Source organism: Zingiber officinale, chromosome 6A (assembly GCF_018446385.1).
Source record: "Zingiber officinale cultivar Zhangliang chromosome 6A, Zo_v1.1, whole genome shotgun sequence".
In the NCBI taxonomy this organism is placed as follows: Eukaryota; Viridiplantae; Streptophyta; class Magnoliopsida; order Zingiberales; family Zingiberaceae; genus Zingiber; species Zingiber officinale.
The window spans coordinates 146,256,878-146,284,401 of NC_055997.1; the positions used below are offsets into that span (position 1 = coordinate 146,256,878).

Sequence of the window (27,524 nt, forward strand, 5' to 3'; positions counted from 1 at the left end):
GATCAAGTCTATTACCTTGATAGACCATATCGAGGCTATGATCCAGGGGGAGCCAAAAGAAAAACTATATTAATAAAAAGATAAATCATTAAAAATTAAAATTAAATTAAATTAAAAATCTAAGTTATAAATTAAATCATAAAAAGGTAAATCAACCACGTAAGGAGAGTCTCCGGAATAGCTAGCACCTCCAAAACTATCTTACCCGGCAGGGTAACCTGTAACACCCCACCCTACCCTCTACTAGTCTGTGAGGATGAGACGTTACTGTACTACTAACTTTACTTAACTAATCTTTCTCACATGTTGAAAGTATTACTTGAAACTCTCAGAGACTCAAGACATGCAATTAAAAAAACAATAGGAAACCTAAATAACTCATCTCAACATTGTACTCAAGCATATGTTCACAACTAAAACATATCAGACTACACATGCATGTGAGAATAATACAACTCAAAGAAAAATGGAACTAATGTGCATAGTAATTTAAATGGAAAAGTTCTAAATATATAAAAACATCCTAAGAACAAAACCATCAACATAAAAGAACTATTCCAATAATGCAAGAAAGGCTAAAACCACCTAAATTTCACAACCAGTCTTAAATACAAAAAAAAACTTAATAAATTCTTTAATTAAGGTCCCAAGGCTTTAATAGTCCAGACATCACACATCCATCCTGCACCTCCTTGTCGCCTTCCTTCACTGTACCTTTCCTTTCCCTTTATCTGCAGTAAGAGGAAATGCAACTATAAGCGAATTGCTTAGTAAGCGCTATCTAACTTACAAAACTCGAATATGCATATGAACAGGAATAAATCTATAAACTAAATGCTTAAAAGAAATACTACTCATACTCATCTAATAACAAAGAAATCAAACATACTGAAATGCTAAACATGTAAAGCTACTCAACTAATAGCAAATAGTAGTAAGAACAATCTAAACAACATGCTAGCATAAAAGAAAACTAAACTTGCTGATCTTTAAACTTATGTGAAACTTATTTCACTTGTTCAAAACTTATACTTTTATACTTCAAAATAATAATAATCTCTTGGGCCCAGGTTTAGTACCATTGCGCACTCCCTAATAGAAACTGAGGTAGCGAGCCACCAGTGTAACACCCACAAATTTCCTTAAGCTAAGTATGTGAAGATCCTCTTTTAGAATAAAAAGATAAGATAGAACCAAAAATATATAAAAAGGAATTGGTCAATGATTGAACCTTGAACCTTTTTAATCTTTAAGGATTATGGATTGACCACTAGACCATCATAAATTATTGTTGAATAGAGAGTGGAAATTTTAGATAAAAAGTAAGAGTAAGGAAGTAAGAAAATCTCAAGTAGCTTTCTTCCTCCTTCTCATGATTAAGAAGAAAGCTAGCAAAATACAAGTTGTCTTTTCCTTCTTCCTTCTTTTCCATTTTCGTGGAGATGCATGAGGGAATGAGATGAGAGGGATTAAGGGGATGAATGGGGACACTTTGCCTCATTAAGAATAATTAGGAAGGAGTTAATGAGAAAGGGAAGGCAAAAATTCATCTTTGCTTCTTCCTCCCACTTGGCATAAGAAGGAAAATAGAAAAAAAAAAGTTTCATTTTCCTCCTCCCTTTCCTCACCATTACCGAGACCTTGAGCCACCCCTCTCACAAGTTTTCGAGATTCAACTAAGTTTTCTCCCTAAGAAAACTAAACCTCAAGAAGAAAGCCTCAAGACCTACTTCTTACAAGCAAGAGAAGCGAAGGAAATACTAGAAGGAGGAGCTCTATTCTTCTTCTTCTCAAGGGTATCTTTATCTTAAGAAAAGACCAAGCAAGAGGATGTAAGTATCCCCTCACCTATGGTACAAGTGGTTATGTGATTTTCTTCAAGTTTAGATGGCTTAAAAACCTAGGGTTTTTCCTTGAAACTTTCGGCCATGATGAGTTGTAAGACCTATGAAAGCTTAAAACCAAAACCAACATGCTTAGGGTTTCTCTCATGATATGATATGAAGATTTCCTTGATATTTCATGTTTTTTTGTTGCTTAGAACTAGGTGAATCCTCACCTTAGGGTTCGGCCATGAAAAGATTAAAAACCCTAAGAAAGCTTAAACTCAAAACTAACATGCTTATGATCTTTCTTATGATATGATACGAATATTTTCTTGTTGTTTCATGCTTGTATGTGGCTTGGAACTAGGTGAACCCCACCTTAGGATTTCGGCCATGAAGAGATTAAAAACCCTAGAGAAGCTCAAACTCAAAACTAGCATGCTTAGGATCTCTCTCATGATATGTTAAGAATGTTTCCTTGATTGTTTCATGCTTGTATGTTGCTTGGAACTAGGTGAACCCCACCTTAGGGTTTCGGCCATGAAGAGATTAAAAACCCTAGAGAAGCTCAAACTCAAAACTAGCATGCTTAGGATCTCTCTCATGATATGTTATGAATGTTTCATTGATGTTTCATGCTTGTATGTTGCTTGGAACTAGGTGAACCTTACCTTAGGGTTTCGGCCATGAAAGAAATTAAAACCCTAGTGAGGCTCAAACTCAAATCTAACTTGCTTATGATCTTCCTCATGATATGATATGAAGATAACTTGATGTACTTAAGATTTCATGTTGTTTAGAACTAGGTCTTCACATTTTAAACTTTGGGCCAAGATGAAATTTAAGGCTCAGACAAGCTTAAACTCAACTCTAACATGCTCATGTTTTTCCCCATGATATGATATGAAATTAACATGATATTCTCATGCTTGAATTTGGTTGAGAACCTAGCTTCACATTTAGGACATTCGGCCACTTATAGTTGTAGACCTAGGAAGCTTGAAACCTAAACTCAATATGCTCATGTTGTTGCTTAGAATAAATGTTATGAAAATTTTTAGGGTTCACATGTTTATATGCTATTTGTAACCTAGATCTAGGCCTTGTATGTTTCGGCCACCTTATGAAGTTTAGACCTAGGAAGCTTAGAACCAAAATTTAATATGATTATGATGTTCCTTAGGATAAATATTATGAAATTGATTTAGGGTTTATATGCTATTATGATTGCTTGCAACCTAGGTGGACCCTTGCATGTTTCGGCCACCCTTAGTAGGTTGATGTTGAGACCCAATTATGACTCTTTATGTGCTTCACTTTGCCATGATATGAATTAGGAGATGCTAACTTATGTTCCATGCATTCTTATGTTTTTCCATGATATGTTAAATGCTCATTTATGTATGCTTATGAATCATGCATGAAAATGTCTTCTATGATATGTAAAATGCTCAAGTATGTATGCTTTATGAAATGAAAAGCAAAGGCCTAAGAGATGCTTCCCTATTGTTGGGACTAAGAGCACTCTTTATGACAAGCTAAGTGAAAGGCCTAAGAGTTGCTTCCCTATCAAGTGGGACTAAGAGCACTCTTTATGTTATGAAAAGTTATGAATGACATGTCATGATATGCTATGAATGATATGAATATGATATGCTATGAATGACATGTTTGTACATGCTATGAATGACATGAATATGATATGCTATGAATGACATGTACATGATATGCTATGAATGACATGAATATGATATACTAGGAATGACATGTATATGATATGTATATGACATAATATTTTACTTTGTATGGCTTGTACCAAAAGGGTGGACTCCTAATGCGCCCCTAGGTCGATGGACTAAGAAACAGACCTAGTAAAGGGTGGGCTCCTTACGTGCCCCTAGGTCGAGCTACGGGCCTAGTTTCCTAGTAGGTTCAAGACTAGCTACCTTGGGTCTACTTAGGATGCGCGCATTTATGTATGTATGTGGTACTAAGCCGGGCCCCCTCATGTTGAGATTATTTTTAAGTACTATATGATATTGTTTTTAAGACATATTGCACATGACATGAAGCATGTTTTGAAAAGCATCTTGCACATGACATCATCCATGATTTAAAGGACATCTTGCATATATGTTTATGATATGGAATAATATGATATGATGCTTACTCACATGCTATGATAGGATGTTCTTTATACTATGATATGATATGTCATGATGCTTATTTTTATGATATGACATGATATGTTATGATGCTTACTTTACATTATGATATGAATGCCATTTATGCCATCATAAGTTTATGTCATGATATGATGTTTACTTTATGCTATGATATGATAAGTTTATGCCAAGATATGATGCTCACTTTATGCTAGGATATGATTGTTATTTATGCCATGATATGATTTCCATTTATGCCATGATATGAGTTTCATTCATGCTATGATATGTGATATGATTACTCTTATATGATATGTACGGTTTTTGTGAGTAGGAAAGGATCTTACTGAGCCTTGTGTGCTCATAGCTTACTTTCCTTGCACCACAGATAAAGGTAAAGGATGGATAAACTAAAGGAGAAGCAAGAGGGGCAAGAGATGTGTGTGGTGGTGGCTTGGCTAAAGAAAAATAAATGACCTGCTTATGTTTATTTTATGTTGATGACTTGCATGACCATTTTTACTTACGCTTATGTTAGAAATGGATGATTATGATTCCTTAAGTTTATAACCATGTTGAGCATACTGGTATGATTAGTTATGATTTAAATGAACAATTACTTCCGCTGTTTTGAAAAGAAAAATCATAAAGAAAACTATTTGCATGTACGTTATGTATAGAAGAAAGTAACCCCGCCCTCACTAGGCAGGAGGGGAGGGCGGGCGTTACAACCAGTCCTACGAGGGTAAAGACCTTGGTCTTACCAGGGTCGAGACCTCGGAAACGGTCACTTGGATTTGTTTAATGACAACCTCGAAAATCGGGTACTAGCCTCTTCAAATAAAATACTTGTTACTTATAAATATTTCTAATAAAAGAATACCTCATACAAAACTGAACAAAAATCTGCATATAAGCTTAACAAAAATCTGCATACAAGCTTAACAAAAATCTGCACTATAAGCTTAACAAAAACTGCACTATAAGCTTAATAAAAATCTACACTATAAGCTCCAAAGGGGCTGGTCGTGCCTTTTACAACACAAAACAAAATTGAAACCTGTTGGAATTAAAGCCTATGTGAAGCTTGCTGGAATTTTAAATAAAACCCATGTAAAAACTTAATCTTGCTTTACTTGCAACTCCCCAAAGTCTCTAAATAAAAGATCTAATAGGCACAAACAACCTTACTACATACTCATATAGAAGCCTATTCCTACACATGACAGCAAGAAGGAAAAACTTATACTAAGATGTTACATGCATATAGATCAATTTGTTAACAGCAGTAATCCACGAAAACAGCACACATGCTCAAAATCCAACTCACCTCATGCTCATTGTTAGCAACAACCCAAAATCGAAAGGCCAAATATAAACTAATCAGAAAAAAATGTCTAAATCTAAAATGCTAACATAAGAGCAGAAGGATCTAAATTACATGCCTAACCTATACAAATTTTCTTTCTTTGTTCCCTTTTGTGACTCACGGCAGCAAGTTCAAAAGCCGCACACTTTACAGAAAATAAAGAACAAAATAAAGATTCGAGGACTACTCTTACCGCAGGTGAGAAACACTTACCTTGTTCTTGAACTTACAACCAAATTAGGCTTCTAGGGTTTGCGGAGAGGCGAGCGATCTCTTTGCGTCTGCGTGCTCCCCTCGACGAGCCGGTCACGAACGTGTGAAGATCTCACGAAAACACCCTTGGTCGGCTGCCGGAGATGAAGCCCTAGCTCCAGCTTCATTTCCGCCCAAGCAGAGACGCCACGCGCGAGAGGAGGAGAGGAAATTTAGGTCACGAAAATAATCCAATCCCTCTCTTAACTTATCCCTTTTAATACCTAAATATTTCTGTTAACTACTACTACTTAAATTATTTCCGCTCTTTCTTTAATTAGCATGGCTCTGCTGGGTTCCTGGTCATCCGAAACAACTTAAGGCTTTACTTAACTAAAGGTCTCCGGTTCGAATCTCGGCTCAACCTCTTTATTTTTTTGCAACTTGTTTCTTTTGGTAAAAATACTAAACGACCTCCGAAAATTGCATAAAAATACTCTAAAAATTCCTAAAAATTTTTAAAATATTTCTAAAACATTTATAAATATTTATAAGCACTTTTAGAACTCTAAATAAATGAAATTGGGGTGTTACATGACCCAAACCAAGCTACCCGGCAGGGTAATTAGAACTAATTAGAAAGGGAACAAGTTTAACTTGACCTATGGTACTGGTGAAATTTTGGATGATAGTACGTTAATGAAATTTAGTCTATGCATGTCTTGGAAGATATGGCTTCGACCTGGTGCATTTGGCTAAGTGGAACTAACCGAAGCTACCCTTTATGGATCCTAACTAGTTAGACCAAGGTTTTGTATTAAGTTCAGTGGATAAAACTACTTGGAAAACTTCGAAGACATGGTTACTTTAATGATGTCCAAGTAACTCACCATAGTCCAGAAGTTTATCCAAAGAATGCCTATTTGTTGAGCCCAAAACTAAACCTGAATCTAACACAAAGTTAACCCAAACCCTATAATTGAACTCAATTCATCTCACAAAAGTATAGGATTCCCTGATTTGAAATTTAGATCGGGTGAGATGACTAAGAATTAAATTAAAAATCAATTCAAATAAATCAAATGCAATCTTTTAAACTTAACTAAGTCAAATATATAATTTTCTATTAAAAGCTATCTAAAAATTATTTTAAAAATTATTTGAAAAATTATTTAAAAATCATTTTAAAAATTATTTAACAATTATTTGAAAAATTATTTAAAAATTATTTTAAAAATTCTTGAAAAATTATTTAAAAATCAGTTTAAAATTTATTTGAAAATTATTTAAAAATTCATTTGCAAAATTATTTAAAAATCATTTTAAAAATTATTTAAAAATCATTTTAAAAATTATTTGAAAAACTATTTAAAAATCATTTTAAAAATTATTGAAAATTTATTTAAAAAATATATTTACAATTATTTGAAAAATTATTTAAAAATCATTTTAAAAATTATTGGAAAATTATTTAAAATTAGTTTAAAAATTATTTGAAAAATTATTTAAAAATCATTTTAAAAATTATTTGAAAAATTATTTAAAAATCATTTTAAAAATTATTGGAAAATTATTTTAAAAATTGTTGAAAAATTATTTTAAAAATTATTTTAAAATCATTTTAAAAATTATTTAAAAATCATTTTAAAAATTATTGAAATTATTTAAAAATCATTTTAAAAATTATTAAAAATTATTTAAAAATCAGTTTTAAAATTATTGAAAATCTTTTAAACTCTTTTTAAAATTATTTTAAAATCATTTGAAAATTATTTTAAAATCATTTTAAAAATTATTGAAAAATTATTTTTAAACCATTTAAAAATTCATTTGAAAATTTATCTAAAATTCATCTGAAAAATTATTTAAAAATTCATTTGAAAAATTATTTAAAAATCATTTGAAAATTTATTGAAAAATCATTTTTTTTAAAAAAATTTATTCGAAATCATGATTGCACTTAATATATTTACTTTCAAAATCATGATCGGACTCAATATATTAATTTACTTTCAAAATCATGATCGCACTTAATATATTGATTTACTTTCAAAATCATGATTGCACTTAATATATTGATTTACTTATTTGGAATTCTAACTTATATTTTATATTTTCAATATTTTTAAATGAAGTTAACTCCATCTCACACTCACTCATAAGCTGAACACGCTTGATAACCTAGAATGAGTGAGATGAAAAAATTAAGAAAATAATTACTTTTAAATACATGCTTGGACTATAGGCATTAATTTAGAGGGAGTGAAATTTTTTATTCCCCAAGAATATATTTTAAAAAAATATATATATTGTTTTTGACTTATCTTTAAAATAAAAATTATTTTTGATTTGACTTCAAAATTAAAAACTATTTTTGACTTGTATTCAAAAATACAAATTATCTGTGACCTAACTTTAAAATTTAAACTTTTCTAAAAGGCTAAATGTTTTCAAAGCTAAGTACTTAAGCTAAGCTCTGATGTATATCCTTTTAAGTTAAGTACTTAAACTAAAACTTTTGAAATTTAGCTTAAGTTTAGTTAAGTATTTTTTCGAAGCATTTTTGAAATTTTAGCTAAGTGTTTCTCAAAGTAATTATTTTCAAATGCTAAGTTTTGCTAAGTTTTTGTTGAAAACACTAAGTATTTTGTCAAAAAGCTTTTCAAATTAAGCTAAGTATTTCTCAAAAAGCTTTTCAAATTTAACTAAGTGCTTTGATATCACAAAATTAGCTAAGTTATTTTTCAAAGTTGAAATAATTTATGACAAATACTTTTTCACTTAGCTAAAAGTCTTATAAGAACATTTCTTCTAAAAACCTAAGTATTTTTTAAGGTATGACCAAACATTTTTTTCAAAATCTTTTCAAACACACCTAGTATTATGGTTTTTCTTTTTTACTTTCCTTGTATTTTGATATATGGCAAAGGAGGAGAGTAGCATAAAATTCAAAAGTAAGATTCAAAAGTAAGCTCTAATTAAGGAGGAGCCTTACATTTTAAAGTTTTAGCTTAAGCTTTGTTTGCATCTAAAATTGTTTACTTATGCTTGCTTACACTAAAACTTTAAAAAATTATTACTTATGCATCTGTTTACTTATGTCTGTTTTTACTTAACTTTGAATTTGAGTTGCCATAATCAAAAAGGGGGAGATTGTTGGTGTCAGAAGCATCCGATGATCAAACCCGTATTTTGATAATGGAAAATGATTCAAAGTTAAGTTGGTTTATGATCTAACAGTTTGAATGAGCTTGCAGGAAAGTCCTAAGTGTCCTTAGGCAAAAGTCCTAACTGTAGTTAGGCAGGTGGAAAACCCTAGGGGGTGGTAACCCTAGGTCATATGGGATGATAACCCTATGCGGAAAGTCTTAGCGGGTTGAGGGTTTCAGGCAAAAGTCCTAAGGGGTGGTAACCCTAGGTGAAAAGTCCTGGTGTCACGAACCAGGTGGAAGACTGAACGGGCCGGGGAGCGGGCGTCCAGCAGAAAGTCCGGAAGCATCGAGCACTGAGCAAAAGTCCAGTCGATCTAGAGGATCGTATTGGCAATAGGTAAATCTCCTAAGAGGAGTAGGTGAGGATGCATTCCCCGTAGAGTGAACGGTAGACGTCAGGTCGACCTAGGGTTTTCGGTTGGAAATCTGAAGTCAGACCCGGACAGTCCAGAGACTGTCAAACATCTTTCTTATCATATCTATGTGTGCTAACCTTGTCTTGCAGGGTATATGTGTATTTTGTGGACTAACACGTTGTACAGGGATAAAAGAGCACACTTGGCCTCGGATGAATAGTATCCGAGGTGCCTCCATGGAGCTTGGAGGCGCCTCGGGTGCAAGCCAGAAGAAGTCAGCGCAACAGAGCTAGAGGCACCTTGGATGAGTCTGAAGGCGCCTTGGACCAGAGCTTAGAGGTGCCTTGGAGTGGCTTGAAGGTGCCTTCAAGTGGATGAGGTGCGACCGGATCAGTGCTGATCCACATGGCTGACTCAGCGGGTTGGAGGTGCCTTGGATGGGCTTTAAGGCGCCTTCAGCAGTGTATAAAAGGAGGTCTCAAGCAGCAGACTATGAAATTACCTTCCAAGCAATCCTTACGCAACCAGCTGCTAACGAGAAGTTCTGACGAAGCTACAACTTGACGCCGATGACCCGAAGCTTAGAAACGACCATTTCTATTGTCGTTGGTATATTTAATTATTGTGAATTGTACTTGAAATTTGTAATCCTTTTCAAAATTATAGTTGTTGCCCAACGTAAATGCTCAACGAGCGTGAGCCTTGGAGTAGGAGTCGCCACAGGCTCCGAACCAAGTAAATACCTTGTGTTTGCGTTGTGTTCTTTTTTATTTCCACTGCTTTAATCGATTAGTATTTTACGAATCGAACGAAATAGCCACGAGCGCTATTCACCCCCCCTCTAGCGCTTCTCGATCCAACAAAATTTACATTGCTTTTTTACAATTTGTATTTGTAAGATTTGAAACTTTAATTTGTTCTAGTAGTAAACATTGTTTCGTAAATCAAAATCATAATTTAGAATTTATAAATACATCTTTTATTAAATCCTTTTGAGTTTTTTTATCATTAATATTATATTTATATGTGAAATAAATAATGAGTTAGGAATTGTCTATTTATAGGTGAATCAAAATGTCAAAAAGAAATATCACGGATTATTTCATTCAAAAAAATAGTGAGCAATTATTAAAAAATTCAAATACTGCAAATGATCCTCCTCATTCAAGTTCAAGATCAACATTAGAAACAAAAAAACTCAAACTTGACAATGAAGTTGCTCTTGATCTGTTAGAAGGAACTAATACATATTATGAGCGAGACCTTGGGAAACAAACTCTAATTTGAGAATATCCATGTGATAAATAAGACGAGGTTCAGAGAGAATATGTTAGTATGGGACCGTATCAACCCATTTATGAATATCCACTTGTTGATTTTAAGCATCAAAAGCGCAATTTCCCGTCTTCTTGGTTCGTAAAGTTTCCATGGCTCGAGTTTTCTAAAGTAAAGGAAAGTGCATTTTGTTTTCCATGTTATCTTTTTGATATTCCTTCATCATATCATACAAAATTTACAATTGAAGGATTCAAGAATTGGAAAAGAGTGAATTGCAAAACATGTCCATTGAAAAGACATGAAGGGGCTTACAATTCACTACATAGTACTGCTATGCAAAATGGGAGGGCTTGAAAAATGTAACTCAACATATTGATAGAAGGATGAATATACAATCCAAAAATATTATTAAACAAAACAGATTGCTTCTAAAGACATCAATTAGAGCTGTGAGGTGGCTAACATTACAAGGGTGTGCATTTAAAGGACATGATGAAACGGTCAATTCTCATAACCGTGGAAATTTTATTGAATTGGTCAAATTTCAAGGAGAATTGTGCAAAGAAATTGGTAATATTATATTAGATAAAGCTGCTAAAAATGGCAAGTATATATCACCGTCAATTTAACAGGAGATACTAAAAATTATTGTTGATCTTGTGCGAATTAAAATCCGTGATGAAGTGGGGATGCTAAATTTTGTATTCTTGTTGATGAAGTAATTGATGAATCTCATAGATCACAAAGTGCTATTGTTTTGCAGTACATAGATTGTGATGGGTTTGCTAGAGAGAGATTTTTTGAAGTTGTTGGTGTTGATGACACTAATGCTTTGACTTTGAAAACACATATATATAACATCTTGACACAACATAAGCTTTTGATTGAAAATATGTGAGGTTAAGGATATGATGGTACTGTTGGTCCTTTTGGAGGCCGGCAAGAGGGGAGGGGTGAATTGCCCTACAAAAATTAAACCAAAAATCTTTCTCGAATATTCAACTAATTTAACAGACACTTGTAATAATAAAACAAAGAGACTAAAAAAAAGAGCAAACACAAGAGATTTACTTGGTTTACAATCAGGGGATTACTAATCCAAGAAAAGTAAGCGCACTATTTGATGATCTCCTTTGGGCGGAGTAGCCTCTTTACAGCGTTGACAACACAAATAAAAGAAACAGAAATGAAAGCACAGAGAAAACTGATTACAAGTGAGATAATTTAACTGTGCAGATCAGTGCTATATTTATAGCACTGGTCGGGGTGCCTCGAAGGGGTTCCGGGCACCCTGGGGGGATAAAATTTTATCCCCCAATGATCAGATTACGTTTGACGCGATCCTGGTCAAAATCCGGGTCCGGACACTCAGAATGGTTATGGGCGCCCGGACCAAGAAAGTCAACAGAGTTGACTTTTCTCGGTCCGGGACCTCTGCTCCGATTCAGCTCGTGTCGGTCCGGGTCTTTCGCTCTAGCTCCGCTAGCTTGGGTGATCTCGGCCATCCGGAATAGGGCTCACCCGGACCCAAGTTCCGGCCTTCTCCTCGAGCAACCTTCCTTCCCGGTTTCTCGTCCCTCGAACGTCGTGCACGTTCTTCTCATCAACCGGTATACTCTTCCGTGGTCACCTCGTCCCTCGGACGCACCGAGCCCGTCGGCTCTCTCCCGTGATGTCCTTCTCGCTAGCCGCGTCTTCCGCTCGACTTCCTATGTTCCTAAGCTCCTGCACACTTAGACACAAGGGTTAGATAAAGCAGGACCTAACTTAACTTGTTTGATCACATCAAAACACCTTGGAGTTCCAACAATCTCTCCCTTTTTGATGTGAGCAACCCAAGTTAAGTTAGGGTAAAACAGATGCAATAAAAACAGTTAATTTGCAATTAATTTGCAAATAAGTCTAAAGATATTTTAATTAAAAAATATATTACCTCCCCCTAGACTTAATATCCTTCTCCCCCTTTGATCACATGAAAAATAGGGGTTCTTAAACAAGTCTAAGGTAAAAAAAAAAATTTATGGCAAATCTTAAAAACAATTAAAAAAAATCTAATTTAAAAAAAAATTCTAAATCAATTTTTATAAAAAAATTTTGAAGGCAGTTATCATAAAAAATTCTTAGTTTTTATAAAAAAAATCCTAAGGTAAAAAAAATTCTAAGTCAATTTTTATAAGAAAATTTCTAAGGTAATTTTCATAAAATTTCTAAATCAATTTTAAATATTTTCTAACATAAATTGAATAACTCTTTTAAAGCATTAAGTAAATTAAATTAATAATTAAACTTTTCATTTCGATACTTGACTTCCAGGTCATGGCGAGGCACTAGACCTTCTTGGTTATTGGAGCAACAACCACTTCCTTAGACAAAGCTTCATTAAGAAATTAGTTGTTTAATTTCCTTGCTGAAAATGCTAAGTTTAATTTTAATTTTAAATTAAACAAGTTTTTGGAACCCAATAGAGGTTCCTTCCTACAGGGTTAATTAAATATTTTCTAGGTACATAGGCCTTTGATATTTTTCTAATTTGATTTTGGTGAAATCTATAATACCGGTTTAGTCCTCTATAATTTCTAAAAGTATAAATATTTGAACCATTAGACTTTTTCAATCTTTCTATTTCTTCTTTTAGTTTTTCATTTTCAATTTTCAATTTATCTAAATCCTCTATAAGACATGATTTTGCCAAATTCTTTTTGTTTCTAAAATTTTATTTTCTAATTTGGTGTTTTTATTTTCTAATTTATACATGGATTTAGTCATTGCCTTAATACCAAAGTAAAGTTGATCAGGGGGTAAGAGGCATACCTCACTTACCATATCAGACTTGAAGCCTGAATCTCCCCCTGCTTCGGTACTTTCATTTGAGGTCGCTCCCCCTTCATCGATATTAGGTTCTGATGTGCTTTGTCCTTGGTAGCTTGCCATCAGTGCTAGCCCGACATATTCTTGAATCTCGGACTCAGATGATGAAGTGTCGTCCCAAGTAGCTTTTAGGTTCTTGTGCTTCTTGGGAATTTTGCCTTTGTCCTTCTTTAGTTCTGGGCAATCCTCTTTTAGGTGTCCTTCCTTTTAACACTGGTAGCAACGCATCCTTCTTCTATTTCTTGGATTCTTTTTATTCTGTATTTTTTTGAATTTATTAGATCTAAAAAACTTTTTAAAGTTTCTTACCATGTATGCTTCCTGATCGTCTTCTGAATCTGACTCTGGTTCATCCTTCTTGGTTGCGTTTAGTGTAATCATCTGGCTTGCTTCCTTTGTTGTCCCGACACACCTGGTTTCATGCAATTCAAGAGTGGAGAATAGTTCTTCTAAAGTACTTACCTCCAGGTCTTTCAAAATATAGTAGGCGTCGACGATTGATGCCCATTCTGAAGTTCTGGGAAACGCATTGAGTGCGTAGTGTATTGTGTCCCGATTTGATATCATTTCTCCGAGGTTCTCGAGACCAGTAATCAGTTCTTTTACCTTTACGTGTAGACTGGCTACCTTCTCACCTTTTTCTAGTCGGATGTTCATTAGCTTGTTCCGGAGGATGTCTCTTCTAGAGAGCTTCGCTTCGCTTCGCTTCAGACGTGCCTTCGTGGAGTTCCAGGAACTTCTCCCAGAGTTCTTTGGCAAATGAATAGCTTCCAATGCGGTTAACCTCTTGAGGCGGCAGCACGCTCAGCAGGCGATATTCCGCACGGCTGTTCGCTACAGACTCATTCTGCTCCTTCTTTTTTCAATGACTCTCTTCTTTTTCTTCTCTATCTTGATTCATCGGAGTTACAAAATCATACTTCATAATAAACCGAATTTTGAAATCAGTTTTTAGAAATACCTCCATACGTAGCTTCCAGTCTGCGAAGTCCCCCTCGAATTTTGGTGGAACGATGCTTGGTCCGGCCATCTCGTTGCTTCGATCGGCGGTTAGTCCTCCTAAAGTGCCTAACTCTGATACCACTTGTTGGTCCCTTTGGAGGCCGACAAGAGGGGAGGGGTGAATTGCCCTACAAAAATTAAACCAAAAACTTTTCTCGAATATTCAACTAATTTAACAGACACTTGTAATAATAAAACTAAGAGACTAAAAAAAAGAGCAGACACAAGAGATTTACTTGGTTTGCAATCAAGGGATTGCTAATCCAAGGAAAGTAAGCGCACTATCTGATGATCTCCTTCGGGCGGAGTAACCTCTTTACAGCATTGACAACACAAATAAAAGAAACAGAAATGAAAGCACAGAGAAAACTGATTACAAGTGAGATAATTTAACTGTGCAGATCAGTGCCATATTTATAGCACTGGTCGGGGCGCCCTGAGGGGGGATAAAATTTTATCCCCCAATGATCAAATCGCGTTTGACGTGATCTTGGTCAAAATCTGGGTCCGGGCGCCCGGACCAAGAAAGTCAACAGAGTTGACTTTTCTCGGTCCGGGACCTCTGCTCCGGTTCAGCTCGTCTCGGTCCGGGTCTTTCGCTTCAGCTCCGCTAGCTTGGGTGATCTCGACCATCCGGAATAGGGCTCACCCGAACCCAAGTTCCGACCTTCTCCTCGAGCAGTCTTCCTTCTCGGTTTCTCGTCCCTCGAATGTCGTGCACGTTCTTCTCGTCTACCGGTGTACTCTTCCACGGTCACCTCGTCCCTTGGACGCACCGAGCCTGTCGGCTCTCTCCCGTGCCGTCCTTCTCACTAGCCGCGTCTTCCGCTCGACTTCCTGTGTTCCTAAGCTCCTGCACACTTAGACACAAGAGTTAGACAAAGTAGGACCTAACTTAACTTGTTTGATCACATCAAAACACCTTGGGGTTCCAAAGGTACTAGCAATATGCGGGAAGAATGAAATGGATTACAAACACTATTCCTTAAAGATTGTCTGTTTGCATATTATATTCATTGTTTTGCTCATCAACTACAACTTACTTTAGTTGCAGCAGCTAAAGAGGTATCAGATGTATGACTATTTTTTTTTCCAAATTGAGTTCAATTTTCTATTTTGTTGGTTCTTTTTCAAAGCAACATTCTCAATTGAAATCAATTCGAGGAGATGAAATTATCGATTTGATAAAATCTGGAGAACTTGGGGCTGGTACCGGAGTCAATCAAGCTAGTACTTTGCAACGACCTGCATCTACTCATTGGAGTTCACATTACACTTCTGTTATTCGAGTTATTGAATTATTTGGTTCAATTTGTACATGATCCTGTCCGAGAGCTGAGTCGATGGACGCTGGGGATGTGGCACTCCTGTTGATTGGTTGAGGACTTTGAAGGCGTAAGTCTCCTGCTAGTGCGGACCTGCAAACACAACGCCGAGCTGAGGAGGGGTTCCCCAACGACGACCCTCTGACGCTCAAGTAAGATCTCCGATGAAAAAAGAGTAAAGCCAAGAAGAAATGAGAACTGTAGCTACAGTATATGTGTGTGCGTACGTCCGTCGAAGTCTGGGGATCCTTATATAAGGCTCCCCAGAGGCGCGCTCACGCTCCTCAAAGCATACCTGAAATGGATGTGTCAGAAAAGCGTGTCTGACGTCATACCTTAGTAGCACGAGCATATCTTTGACGTGACAATGGTAGTTTCTGTCGTACGATTCCCTATCTGACCATGTAGCCGACCATGCCTCTTGTCGACGGCACTGGTTCCTAGGAACATATCGCCAACTGCCCCCTTTGTCCTTTACCGGGTCGAGCGTAGGAACCGCTCGACTAACGCCTTTCCCTGGCCGAGCGAAGGAACCGCCCGGCTAACGCCCTCCAGGCGACACCAAGGTCGGACTGACTCGGATGTTCGCTCAGCCGATAATTTGATGTCCGACTCCGCCCTCTCGAGCGAGGGAGCCTTAACTGTCGGGTTGATGACGTGTTCCTGGGTAGCCAAGCGGGATGTCCGCTCGACCTTCGTCTCTTCTCGCTTTGCCTTATGAGCGTCGGAAATTCGACGTCAGGCCGAGCTATCGAGATGCCGGGTCTGCTACTCTTCCTGCCGCTCGAAAAGGTGTCTCGCCCAATCGGGCGCCTACCCTTGGGTGTTGACCACTTTGACTTCCTATCGTGCGGACCCCGTCTTACCACCGGATCAGTACACTTCTAGAAGATCTCATGAGAGGGAAGTTGACCTTTGGTATTCGTGCAGAGGCTAAAGGTTTGCTTAAAGTGATGATGACATTTGATTTTGTGTTTATGTTATTGTTGATGCATAGAGTTTTAGAAACATCTGATATGTTGTGCTAAGCATTGCAACGAAAAAATCAAGATATTTTGAATGCAATGAGTTTAGTTGCTACTACAAAATTGCTTTTCTAGAAAATGCGAGATGATGAGTGGGATGATTTTCTGTGAAGTGTGAATAATTTTTGTGATACTCATGATATTGTAGTGCCTGATTTGATTGATCATTATATTGAAGGTATTAAGCTTCTTGTCAGCAGAAAAATCAGTTTACAGTGGAGGAATTCTATCATTTTCATTTATTTAATGTTGTGATTGACAAATAGTTGATGGAGTTCAATACAAGATTTACTGAGGAATCAATAGAGCGTCTTACTCTATGTGAAGCCTTGAATCCAAGTGATGGTTTCAAATCATTCTCTAAAAGTGCAATTTATTCTTTAATTGAGAAATTTTATCTTAGTGATTTTTCTAAAGATGACATGAAACATTTGAAGACTCAATTGGATCATTACAAGCTCGATGTATTTGAGGACCTGAGGTTTAAAGATGTCGATTCTCTTCCTAAATTATGTCGACTGCTGGTTGAAACAAAGAAGTCAAGGATTTATTTCGTTATTGATGATTCGTCTGGTCTTAACTCTTCTAGTTTCAACAGCTACAACAGAATGAGTATTTTCAGGTATGAAACTTCTCAAGACACCACTTCGCAACAAAATGAAGCAAGAATATTTGAATAATGCAATGGTCTTATATATTGAGAAAGAGATAGCTCGTGAAATTGATATAGAGTACATAATTGATAGGTTTGATCTCTTGAAAAATAGAAGGTTGCAACTAAAATAGTATTTTATTGAAGTTACATCTCTTTTAACAAAAATTGTACTTTTTTGTTTATATATATTATATCATTATTGACGTTTGAACTTTTGACAAATATTTATCTAGATTTGATGATTCATTGAGAAACGTGTGGTTTGCACTTAAATTTTTATATTATATTGAAAATGATATAGTGATTTCTAGTTTAATATTTAATTTTCCCGCCTCTTAACCGGAGTCGCTCAGCATCTTAAACCTATAATATATACTAGTGTGATCATGCACACGCGTTGCGTGTGTAATATAATAATATATAAATTATTTGGGTCTTTGAAAATCCGAATTGTTTGGATTTTCTAATGTCATCCTTATAAACCAAGAATTAATTATTTGGGTAAGATTCGTCAGACCCATACAATAGTGACGCTAGAGAATTCCAACAACAAACTACATTAACGGATTTTCCTATGCAAAAAATTATTTTAATTTAATATTATACTTGTCTTAGTAAAAAAACTAAGAAAAGTATATTTTTTAAAATCGTCGGCCTAAAATATTTATAAAAGTTTTTTTATCATAGTATTGTCAATTCTAATATATGGGACTAAAGAGAATTATATTTTTTTTATATAAAACAATCAGAGAAAATTAATGATGAGAAAAATTCATAATAATACGTTGTAACTCTCGAACTCTAGATCACTGATTGTTTTGCTTGTGGAATTACTAATAAATCTTAGAATTATTTTTAGTGTAAATAAAAAAAAAAGACATTAACTTAAATACATTTTATGTTTCATCAAAATTAATTAATAAAGGGGAGAGATTTTTAATAAAATAGTAATATATATATATATATATATATATATATATATATATATGAATTATGATGTCAGCAGCAAAGCCATTGAATGAGCTTTATGGTTCCTTTGCAGCTTCTTCACCACCCCTGTGAATGTTATTTCTTCTGCAGCAATTGCTGCTTTCTCTCCTTCGTCTGTGTATGAAATTATTGCGTCCACTTGTAAAGCGCAAGCAGGAGAAATGAGAATAGTCAATATGGAATCGCCGATTATTCAAAGTCAACGGAGCTGACTGTTGATGATTATGCCGAGAGGAAATTGACTGATCAAAATATGTATTCAAGAAGTTGTGTACTTGTGTAAGGGAGGAAAAGAGAAAACTCGGGGGGTGCTTGGTCCTAGAGGGGAATGGGAATGTGAAAGAGTATGATAGAAGTCAAGAATAAGAATGGAAAGATTTTCATACTCCCAAAATGTTATGTAATGGCTCATTTCCATGTTTGGAGGAATGAATGCATGGGACCCACCACTAATTACCCAAACCAAGCACCAATATTTCTTTCTTTTCCCATTCTCCATTTCCCATACCATCCAACCAAGCACCCCCTCATTGTTCCCATAAATCTCGAATAAAGAAGTTCATCTTTATTAAAATTCCCACCGTGCCTAGAGTCGTAGCTTGTACGACCTCATTGTAATTAGTAAGTTGATTAAGTAGTTAATTAATCGAAATTCACTCTAATGACAGCTTAGGTGAAATCGTCTCAGTCTTTCAGATGGTTCTCTACTGTCCGGAAGAAAAAGATATCACCCAGTTAAAACAGTATATAAGAAATGATTGAAATAATCAAGAAACATTTTATACCTGTGAAAATCAACCTTAAATTTATTAATAATAATATCTGCAAATCTGCAATCAACTGCGTCACCCGTGGAGAACATAATCAAGTTCGTTAATTAATTACTCGGTGTAAGTGCACCTCTTTAATTATATATGTATATATATATTATAGGATTTAATTAAAATAATATATAATATTTAATATATAGATAAATCAAAATTAAGTATCATTTTGACAGGGCATCCTTTATTTTAAGATAGATGAAATCACGAAAAGCATGACGTCATAAGTTCACATTTCTGCAAGCAATGAATAAGCCATTAATGATGACGGCCCCACTCATTTATTGTGCAGATTTTACAGATCGCGCACATACTTTTCGATTTTTACTTATCATCCTTTATTTTTTACTCATTAATAAAAATAAATGAATGTAAATTTAACATATCACTATAATTTACTCCTTTTTTTGGTATATTTGCCAAATGGCCCTTAGATTTCCCTTATTCTTTGTTTATATTACGTGTTTTTTAAATATATATGTCGTTAATAAAAATAAGGAGGTCAGAAGGTTGGAAAACGTACATACGGTAAAATAATTATGCGGGTAAAATCATGAGAAAACTTTGACCGGTTAGAGACTTTAAAGTTTTTTATTAAGATGTTGGATTCGAAATTTGACAATCTCATAAATTAAGCATTTAGTGTCCTATTTATTTTGAAGGAAAAAAAGATGAACTATATATTTATTTAGCACACGAGAGTATTTATTTTCCGTTTTTTTCTCTTTAAAAATTAATCATATTTCCAATTTTAGGGATAATTAATTGAGTGTTGCCAGATCCTTCCAAAATCTCATAATTACAGAGGGCGCCCTTCCACCGGCTCCTCTCATTAAATAAACTCACCGTCTCCCCTTCTCCTTCAACACGCTGCTGCGTTCTTTCTTTCTCTTCGCCTCAAATTCTCCGGCCGGTCATCTCAGCCATATGGACGTCGTGGTTGGCTCGATCGCAGGCAAGACGGATCTCATCACCCTCGATCTCCTTGGCGCCAAATCCGCGCCCAAAGATCTCGATCCTGCTGATCTAAAGGTTGCGCCTTTCGCGGATATTCATAAGTTGGTATGTTGGTTCCAGCGTAAATTTCGAATTTTGAATCTGATTCGCCTCTGATTCTTGTCGATTGATGGCGGATCTTGTTGCAGGACCTCAATCTGGCCCCCGCCGGCGCCCTGAATGACGCGGCGGGGCTGATCCCCGGGTGTCAGAGCGTGTGCACCATCGAGAAGGTGAAGTGGGCGCTCGAGCAGGCGGCGGAGCGGGAGACGCGCGGGGGCAGGGAATCGGAGCAGAGGCAGCGGAGGGACGCCGCGTCGGACGTCGACGGCGGATCTCCATCGTCGTCTTCGTCGTCGTCGGTCACGGTGGCGTCGGTCAAGCGCCGCGCCGAGTGCGCTCCCGAGGGAGCGGATGATGGACGGGCGGACGGAGGCGACTCCGCCGGGGGAGGCGGCGGCAGTCTCGTGGCGGTCGGTTGCACCAGCTGCCTCTCGTACGTGCTGATCTCGAAGGGGGACCCGCGCTGCCCTCGATGCGACGGCCGGATCGCTCCCAACTCTCTGCCGGCGGCGGTGTCGGCGGCGCTGGCTCCGCCGCAGCCCAAAAAACCACGAATCGACCTTAACTTTTCCCTTTAGGTCCCTGTAATATTTCTATATCATGTAATACACTCTTCTCTACTTTATAAAAACACACAAAGTTTCGATTTTAATAAATTTTAAAGTATTTTAATATAATACTATTTTATGTATAACGATGGTAATATCTATTATAGTAAAAGCTTGGAAATTATAAAAAAATATTTTTTATAATTATAAAAATAAAATATAAGTGAATTTGTTTTGCCAGAAGAATCTACTTGAGATTTTGATAATTTGATTACCAATCATTTATTATTTTTAGCTGATTAATGCCATTACATTTCGAGGAATACTAGGATTTCACAGTGGAGTATAAATATACTACTACAATTATACAATTATTGTTTAATAAATGCACATTTAAGCTCTGCAGATGCAAAGATTAATACAATCTTATTTAAGCCATAGCGCGGTAAAAGGCGGTCAAATAGCAGTAATTAATTATATTGTTTTTATTTTGATATTCGAATTTAAGAATTGCGTGGCGCTTGCTCATTGGTCAATATGTCATTTTCTCAATTTATTGCGGGCATTAAAATCGATTAATGCTCGGCAATTTAATGCGCTGACACTGATCGGTCACTGATAAAAGTCTTGCCCTGTGTTATGGCCGTGCAATTAATTTTACGATTTATTTTCCTTATTTTTTTTAATGAAAGCAGGTCATTTTCTCTATTTTCCATCAATTAAATAGTCGTTAATTTATTATTGCTTTAAATTGAAATAGTTAGAAAATTAAATAAAACTTTTTCTTGTGCGAGACGTCGCCGTCGGCATTGATGGCGAGTGGGGGCGCCGGCCGGCGGACTCCCATCGCATTGAATGCGAGCATTGTCATCATTTTAAAAATGCTTTCTTTTTATTTTTTTAAAAATATTTTTAAAGTATTATTCTAACTGGACAATTTTTTTATCCATTATTGTTGAATTTGGAGAAGAGAGTAGCATATGCAGAGTGAGTGGAGGACGAACGGATCGATAGGGGGGAGTACGAAGATGAACGGTGAGGGCAGCTTGGTCCCGACGCCTGCGTGCTCTGCTCTCCTTTGTCGTCTTCTCTCTTGCGTCTGTTCACCTCGTCCGCCATTAATGGATGTCTGCGAGCCTTGCTCCCCACGTATATACCGCGTAAGATGCACGCGAGGGTAAAATGCAATATGAATAAAAAATATGGATTAGTTTAGATAAATGAGAAGGTGAAAGGATGAGTGCGATTAAATGTAATCGCGGACTCCGACTACTGTCGCCAAAGAGGGTCGCTGCCTCTAGGGTAGAGCTGGACGCTCAGCCTTGTCTCGCCGCCGCCGGGAGGAAGGCGATCGGTCCCTCTTCGTTGTCTGTTGACAGGCGGATTCGAGGCGGACTACAACGACGCCTTGAAGCGTGCACGAAAGCCCAGAATCGATCCAAAGTCCTCCAGCTAAATCTTGTAATCCCCGAATGATTTCTATATCCTTTTTTCTTTAATTTCCATCTCGAACATTTTCTGTGTTTTCCTTTCTTTTCGTTATTAGATCTCTTCTTATAAATAAACGTTGTTTCTAGGATGTCTGTCTTGTATAATTTAGTCTTCGGTCTCTTTTTTGTCTGTAAATGTGCACGAAATGATATTTCGTTTTCAGCGCATGTATGTCTATTGCTTGCTCTTTAGCTATTCACCGTCAACTAACTGGCGTTTGCTTCTAGTGATGAATGTTTCTTCTCTTAATCCTCTTGGAGTTTTTCATACTCTTTCTAATCGAGGCTGCTAAATATGCTCGTTTCTTATTCGATTGCTTTCCTGTCTGTAGTTTCATATTTGGATGTAAAAGCATTGCTTTGACAGATCTTCAAGTCAGCATTACTGCTAGGTTGGTATGGTGATATTAGCTCTTCTTAGAATATGTAGGTATTTTTTTCTTAGAGATATTATCCAATCCCTCAAGTTTCCACCTTTATTGATGAAGGTGGGTTTCAAACCTAACACCTTTGTAATACCTCCTAAGGCTTTTGCCTTCTAAGATAGACAAGAGATTCCTGGAAAAATTATTGATATGTTGAATTTTTCTCAACAAAAAGGAGGTAATGACGAAGCTATCATAAATACAACAAGAATAGATGGATGAAATATGGATAGAAACTTTCCGAGTTGTGTGATTGTCTCCTGTTTGTTGGGCTAAAAGGAAAGTTTTATGTCGAAGCCACTTTATAGATTAGAATGTTCGGCAGTTTAGTAACAACACAAAGAATTGATGCAGTGGTATTTTAAGATGGATGCAAGAAGTTACCAGCTAAAATAAAGTAAAAAATATTATTTAGGTGTAGTTTGAAGGAAGATAAAATGAGATAAACTTGATTAAGATGACATGTGCATTTCAAATATGACTGAGATTTTATAGTTAGCTGAGTTGAATCAATTAAAATTTTGGTGTGGGGTAAAAAGGACTTGTGTAATGAAGAGTGTTAAAGAGATTTGGATATTACTGATTATATAGCCTTGATAGAGTTCAAGGCGGGATACATTTTTTATTGTTGAATGTAAAATGACTTAGTAACACCAACGGATGATTGTCTCTTGACTTACTGGTATATATATCATACAACAGTATAACCAACAGTTAGCTACTTGTGTATAATTATCATACAAATTGCATCTGCAATTTTTAGTTTGGAACCAGTTTGTATGGTAATTCAGAGTTATAATAGGCTTCTTCCCCCATCTTGAAGCTACAGAGTTCTTTTTTCTAGTAGAAAGTCATGGTGTTCTTTTTTTTTTGTAATGTTTTCTTTAATTACTTTGAGATTGACAAAAGCACTGGTGTGTGGGTATGCCTTGTAACTCAGAGACAGCATATACACACTAATCATTTTATACTTGGAACTTGATTTCGTTCTTGCAACGTAGATAACAGGTAGTGGTACTTCATGTGAAATGTGTTTTGTACATTGCTAAAAATCAGTCTTTTTCCTCCTTTACATGAATTTAAACTTCAGCAGGGATCAACAACAACTTGCATCACCTCATTCTAGATCAGAGGAGCTGATTCACAAGGGAGAGAGATCCGGGGATCATGGCTGTATGCAAGTGGTACGAAGAGCCAAGAAATCAAGAGCATGAACGTGGCTACAGTCAGTATGACGGGTCACAGTACTAGAAACACTATGATCATCCTCTGCCCCAAAACCTTGCTGACTCTGAAAATTTGGAGCGGTTAAGGAGACATGACACAAATGCTTACGAGTAGGTGTTCCATTACAAGTCTTAGCCTGATTACTATTAAAATATTAATATGGGTTAACCAATCTTGATCAATGCAAGAAGGGTGAGGCAGTAGGAGATGCTGTTAACTTGATGTATGGGGTTAGAATCTTAGTATAATTGAGGTAAATGACTCTCTCATGCGCTAGTCATTATTCTAAGATTAGTGGTCATTTGTGATTTATCTTCTTTTATTGATATTGAGATAAATTTGATGATTCTTGTAAAACTTAAGCCGTTAAATAATTAAAATAAGAATTTGAATAGGAAAAAACAAGAAATATGGGTGTGAATTTTTGTTTCATTGAAAACATGACATAAAAAAAAGTAAATACTATAATTACAAAGAATTTGAATGCAGCGGAATTGTCATTGTTTTTTGTGTAGTGCTTGTCAATCCAACAATCTTACGGAAGAAGAAGGATAAGAAGGTTGGTCTTTCGGAGGAGTTAGGATTGACGGTGCTGAATCCTCTTCATTAATGGGGAACGAAGAGATGTTTCAAAGATGTTCTAATCTTCTGGGGACCAACCCATTATATAGTGTGCATCTATTATCAGCCCATAGATAATCATAGATGTGAGACTATAAGTTTATATATATACTGAACATCTATTATCAACATATAGATGATAATAGATGTGGGGTTAAAGGTTCTACACATATATGATCTACATCCAATAATCGAATCTAATAAGTATAAGTTAGATCACTTTTAAGGGTTTAAATCGTATTCATATATGTAATTTACAAATAAGTCTACCTAATAGGAATAATTATATTCAATAATCTCCCACTTGGGTTATATGTGTGTTGTATGTGGAATACAAGTAAAACTCTAGTTGATATCAAATTTTATGGGTATAAGATATCCTTGTAAACAATTTGGTCCATTAACTTCATTGGTATAGGACTAAAGATGTCATAGCTATTGTATATAATCGTAACAAGTCCCAACAATAATCATAATATCAATGTCATTAATGACATAGATCAAGATATGGATGTGTAGAGTGAAAATTATATGAAATGTGATCAATACATTTCAATTTTCAACTGGTCTTAAGATGACCTCAAAAGAGGTCAAATCATATTTGTAAAATACTTTATGCTAAACTGTAATAATAAATCATGATCAATTTTATGATTCCAAAAGGAACCTTTATCATACTTACAAACATCAAATGCTAAACAGCAGTAGTAAATGATGATATCACAATCAGATTATCAAACAAATATGTAAATTTTCATTAATATTTTGAACTTTAAGTACGTATAATAATAAAAAAAATATTTGTCTTTATTATCAAATATATAGTAATAAGGTAAATACAGACTCCCACTAGATTAGTTCTTCTTCCATAAAAAGGACTCCCATATTCACAACATGCGCATGAAACACCTTAAGCACCAAGTTTTTGGTGAGTGGATCGACCAACATGAAATCTGTGCTGATGTGCTCTACCAAAATCTGACAACTCTAAACTTTTTCTTTAATCGCTAGAAACTCGACGTTGAGGATTTCGATGAATTGCAGTTGTTCTTGGCATAAAGTTCTACGGCTTTATTATTACAGTAGATTCTCAGTGGCATGTCAATGCCATCAGCAATCTATAATGCTGTGATGAAGTTCCGCAGTCAAATTTTGTGATTGGATGTTTCGTAGCATGCTACTAATTCTGTCTCCATAGTAGAAGTGGCTAATAGTGTTTGTTTGACGCTCTTCCAAGATATAGCCCCTCCAGTAAGTATGAAAATATAGTCTGAAGTACATCGTCTGCTATCCAAGCATCTAGTAAAATTGAAGTCTGAATATCCAATTACCTCCAGATGATCTGATCTCCAATATATGAGTATATGTCTTTTAGTTCTTTACAAATACCACATCATTCTCTTTATCGCTTTCTAGTGTGACAGTCTTAAGTTACTAACATATTTGCCTAACATCTCCACTATACATGCTATATCTGATCGAGTAGAAGCTTGTGCATATATGAGACTTCCCACTGCTGAAGCATATGAGAATTGCTGTATCTTTTTTATTTCAAGTTCAAGCCGTGGACATTGTTGCAAGCTGAACTTGTCACCTCTTGACACAGGTGTGTCATCGAGTGTATAATTTTGCATACCATATCTGACAAGCACCTTTTCAATATAGACTTGTTGTAAAAGTCCAAAAATACCTCTTGAACGATCACGATAGATCTGTATGCCTAAAATAAATGATGTTTCATCAAGATTTTTCATTTCAAAATTATCAGATAAAAATGACTTAGTTTGAAGCCGCATATCTTTATTATTGCTTGCAAGTAATATATCATCCACATATAAAACAAGTATAACAAACTTGCTTCCATTGAACTTGATATATGTGCACTGATCAACGGGGTTCTCTTTAAATCTAAATGAGGAAACCACTTGATCAAATTTTTGGTACCACCGACGGGACGCCTACTTTAAACCATAAATGAACTTTTTTAATCTACATAGTAGGTGCTTTGAGTCCTTACACTCAAAGTTTTCTGATTGCATCATATATATACACTCCTCTATGTCTCCATTGAGTAATACAGTCTTTACATCTATTTGATATAGCTCCAAATCATAATGAACTACAAATGTCATGATTATCCTAAGGGAGTCTTTCGTCAACACAAGTGAGAAAATCTCCTTGTAATCAATGTCTTCTTTTTGAGTGATCCCTTGATAACAAGACGAACCTTATACTTTTCTACATTACCCCTTGAATCCCGCTTGATTTTAAATATCCATTTACAGCCAACGAGCTTTTTTCCTCAAGGTAATTCGATAAATTCTCAAATGTCATTATCCGCCATAGACTTCAACTCTTCTTACATGCTGTTAGTCCACCTTTCAGGATCAGAACATTGTTTGACTTCTTGGAAAGATGTAGGATCACTTTTCAACCCTATGTCAAAATCATGTTCTTGGAGATAAACATAATTACAAAAATTCGTGGTTCTCCGTTCCTTTGTGGATCGTCTTAAAGACACTTGTATTTAAGGTGGTTATACTTGCTCATCAATATGAGGCAATACTTCAATTTCAGTGGCAGGTTTCTCAAATTATATTGGAGATGTCATGAGAATATCTTGGTTCACTACGTTCACTGGATGTGTGATACCCATAATGTGCGGTATGATAACTATACCGCTATTGATCGCACTAGTAGTAATCATAGGAGGATCGTCAATGGTTTCCTCAAAAGATACTTCCCTGATTTTATTACTCACATTGTCCTCAATGAATTTGGTATTTTCCATTTCGAATAAGGATCTATTAGAGGGGCAACCCTAGACATGCAAGTGTCCAATGTTAGGCTTTTTACCCATTCATATCTCGAATGTGGTTTTAGTTACTGCCTTACTCTATTGAGTAGGTAAACTGTATTCTTGAGTGCTTCAGCCACAAGGATTCTAGTAGAGAAGTGAAAGTCATCATACTTTTTACCATGTCTTTTATGGTTCGATTGTGACACTCAACTACACCATTCTGACTGGGTGTACCAAGCATGGTATACTGAGGCATAATTCCACACT

The 27,524-nt window shown here is 35.8% G+C and overlaps 1 protein-coding gene and 1 long non-coding RNA gene across 2 annotated transcripts; both read left to right on the forward strand.

Moving 5' to 3' along the window:
• Positions 1 to 19,922: 19,922 nt before the first annotated feature.
• On the forward strand, positions 19,923 to 20,798 carry LOC121994544. The gene is made up of 2 exons (XM_042548541.1): positions 19,923 to 20,149; positions 20,233 to 20,798. Exons 1-2 carry the CDS (start codon positions 20,015 to 20,017, stop codon positions 20,722 to 20,724), a joined length of 627 nt encoding a protein of 208 aa, XP_042404475.1. The 5' UTR covers positions 19,923 to 20,014; the 3' UTR covers positions 20,725 to 20,798.
• An 894-nt stretch (positions 20,799 to 21,692) lies between these two features.
• LOC121998545 lies at positions 21,693 to 24,148 on the forward strand. Its single transcript, XR_006116532.1, has 2 exons — positions 21,693 to 22,155; positions 23,700 to 24,148. It is a non-coding gene; the product is annotated as an uncharacterized LOC121998545 (long non-coding RNA).
• The last annotated feature ends 3,376 nt before the right edge of the window (positions 24,149 to 27,524 follow it).

Excerpts from the sequence above, each read along its gene's own strand:
- LOC121994544 (XM_042548541.1), top strand. The coding sequence starts at position 20,015 with ATGGACGTCGTGGTTGGCTCGATCGCAGGCAAGACGGATCTCATCACC. Across the intron at positions 20,150-20,232 it reads TCGCGGATATTCATAAGTTG|GACCTCAATCTGGCCCCCGC; the intron begins GTATGTTGGTTC and ends ATCTTGTTGCAG.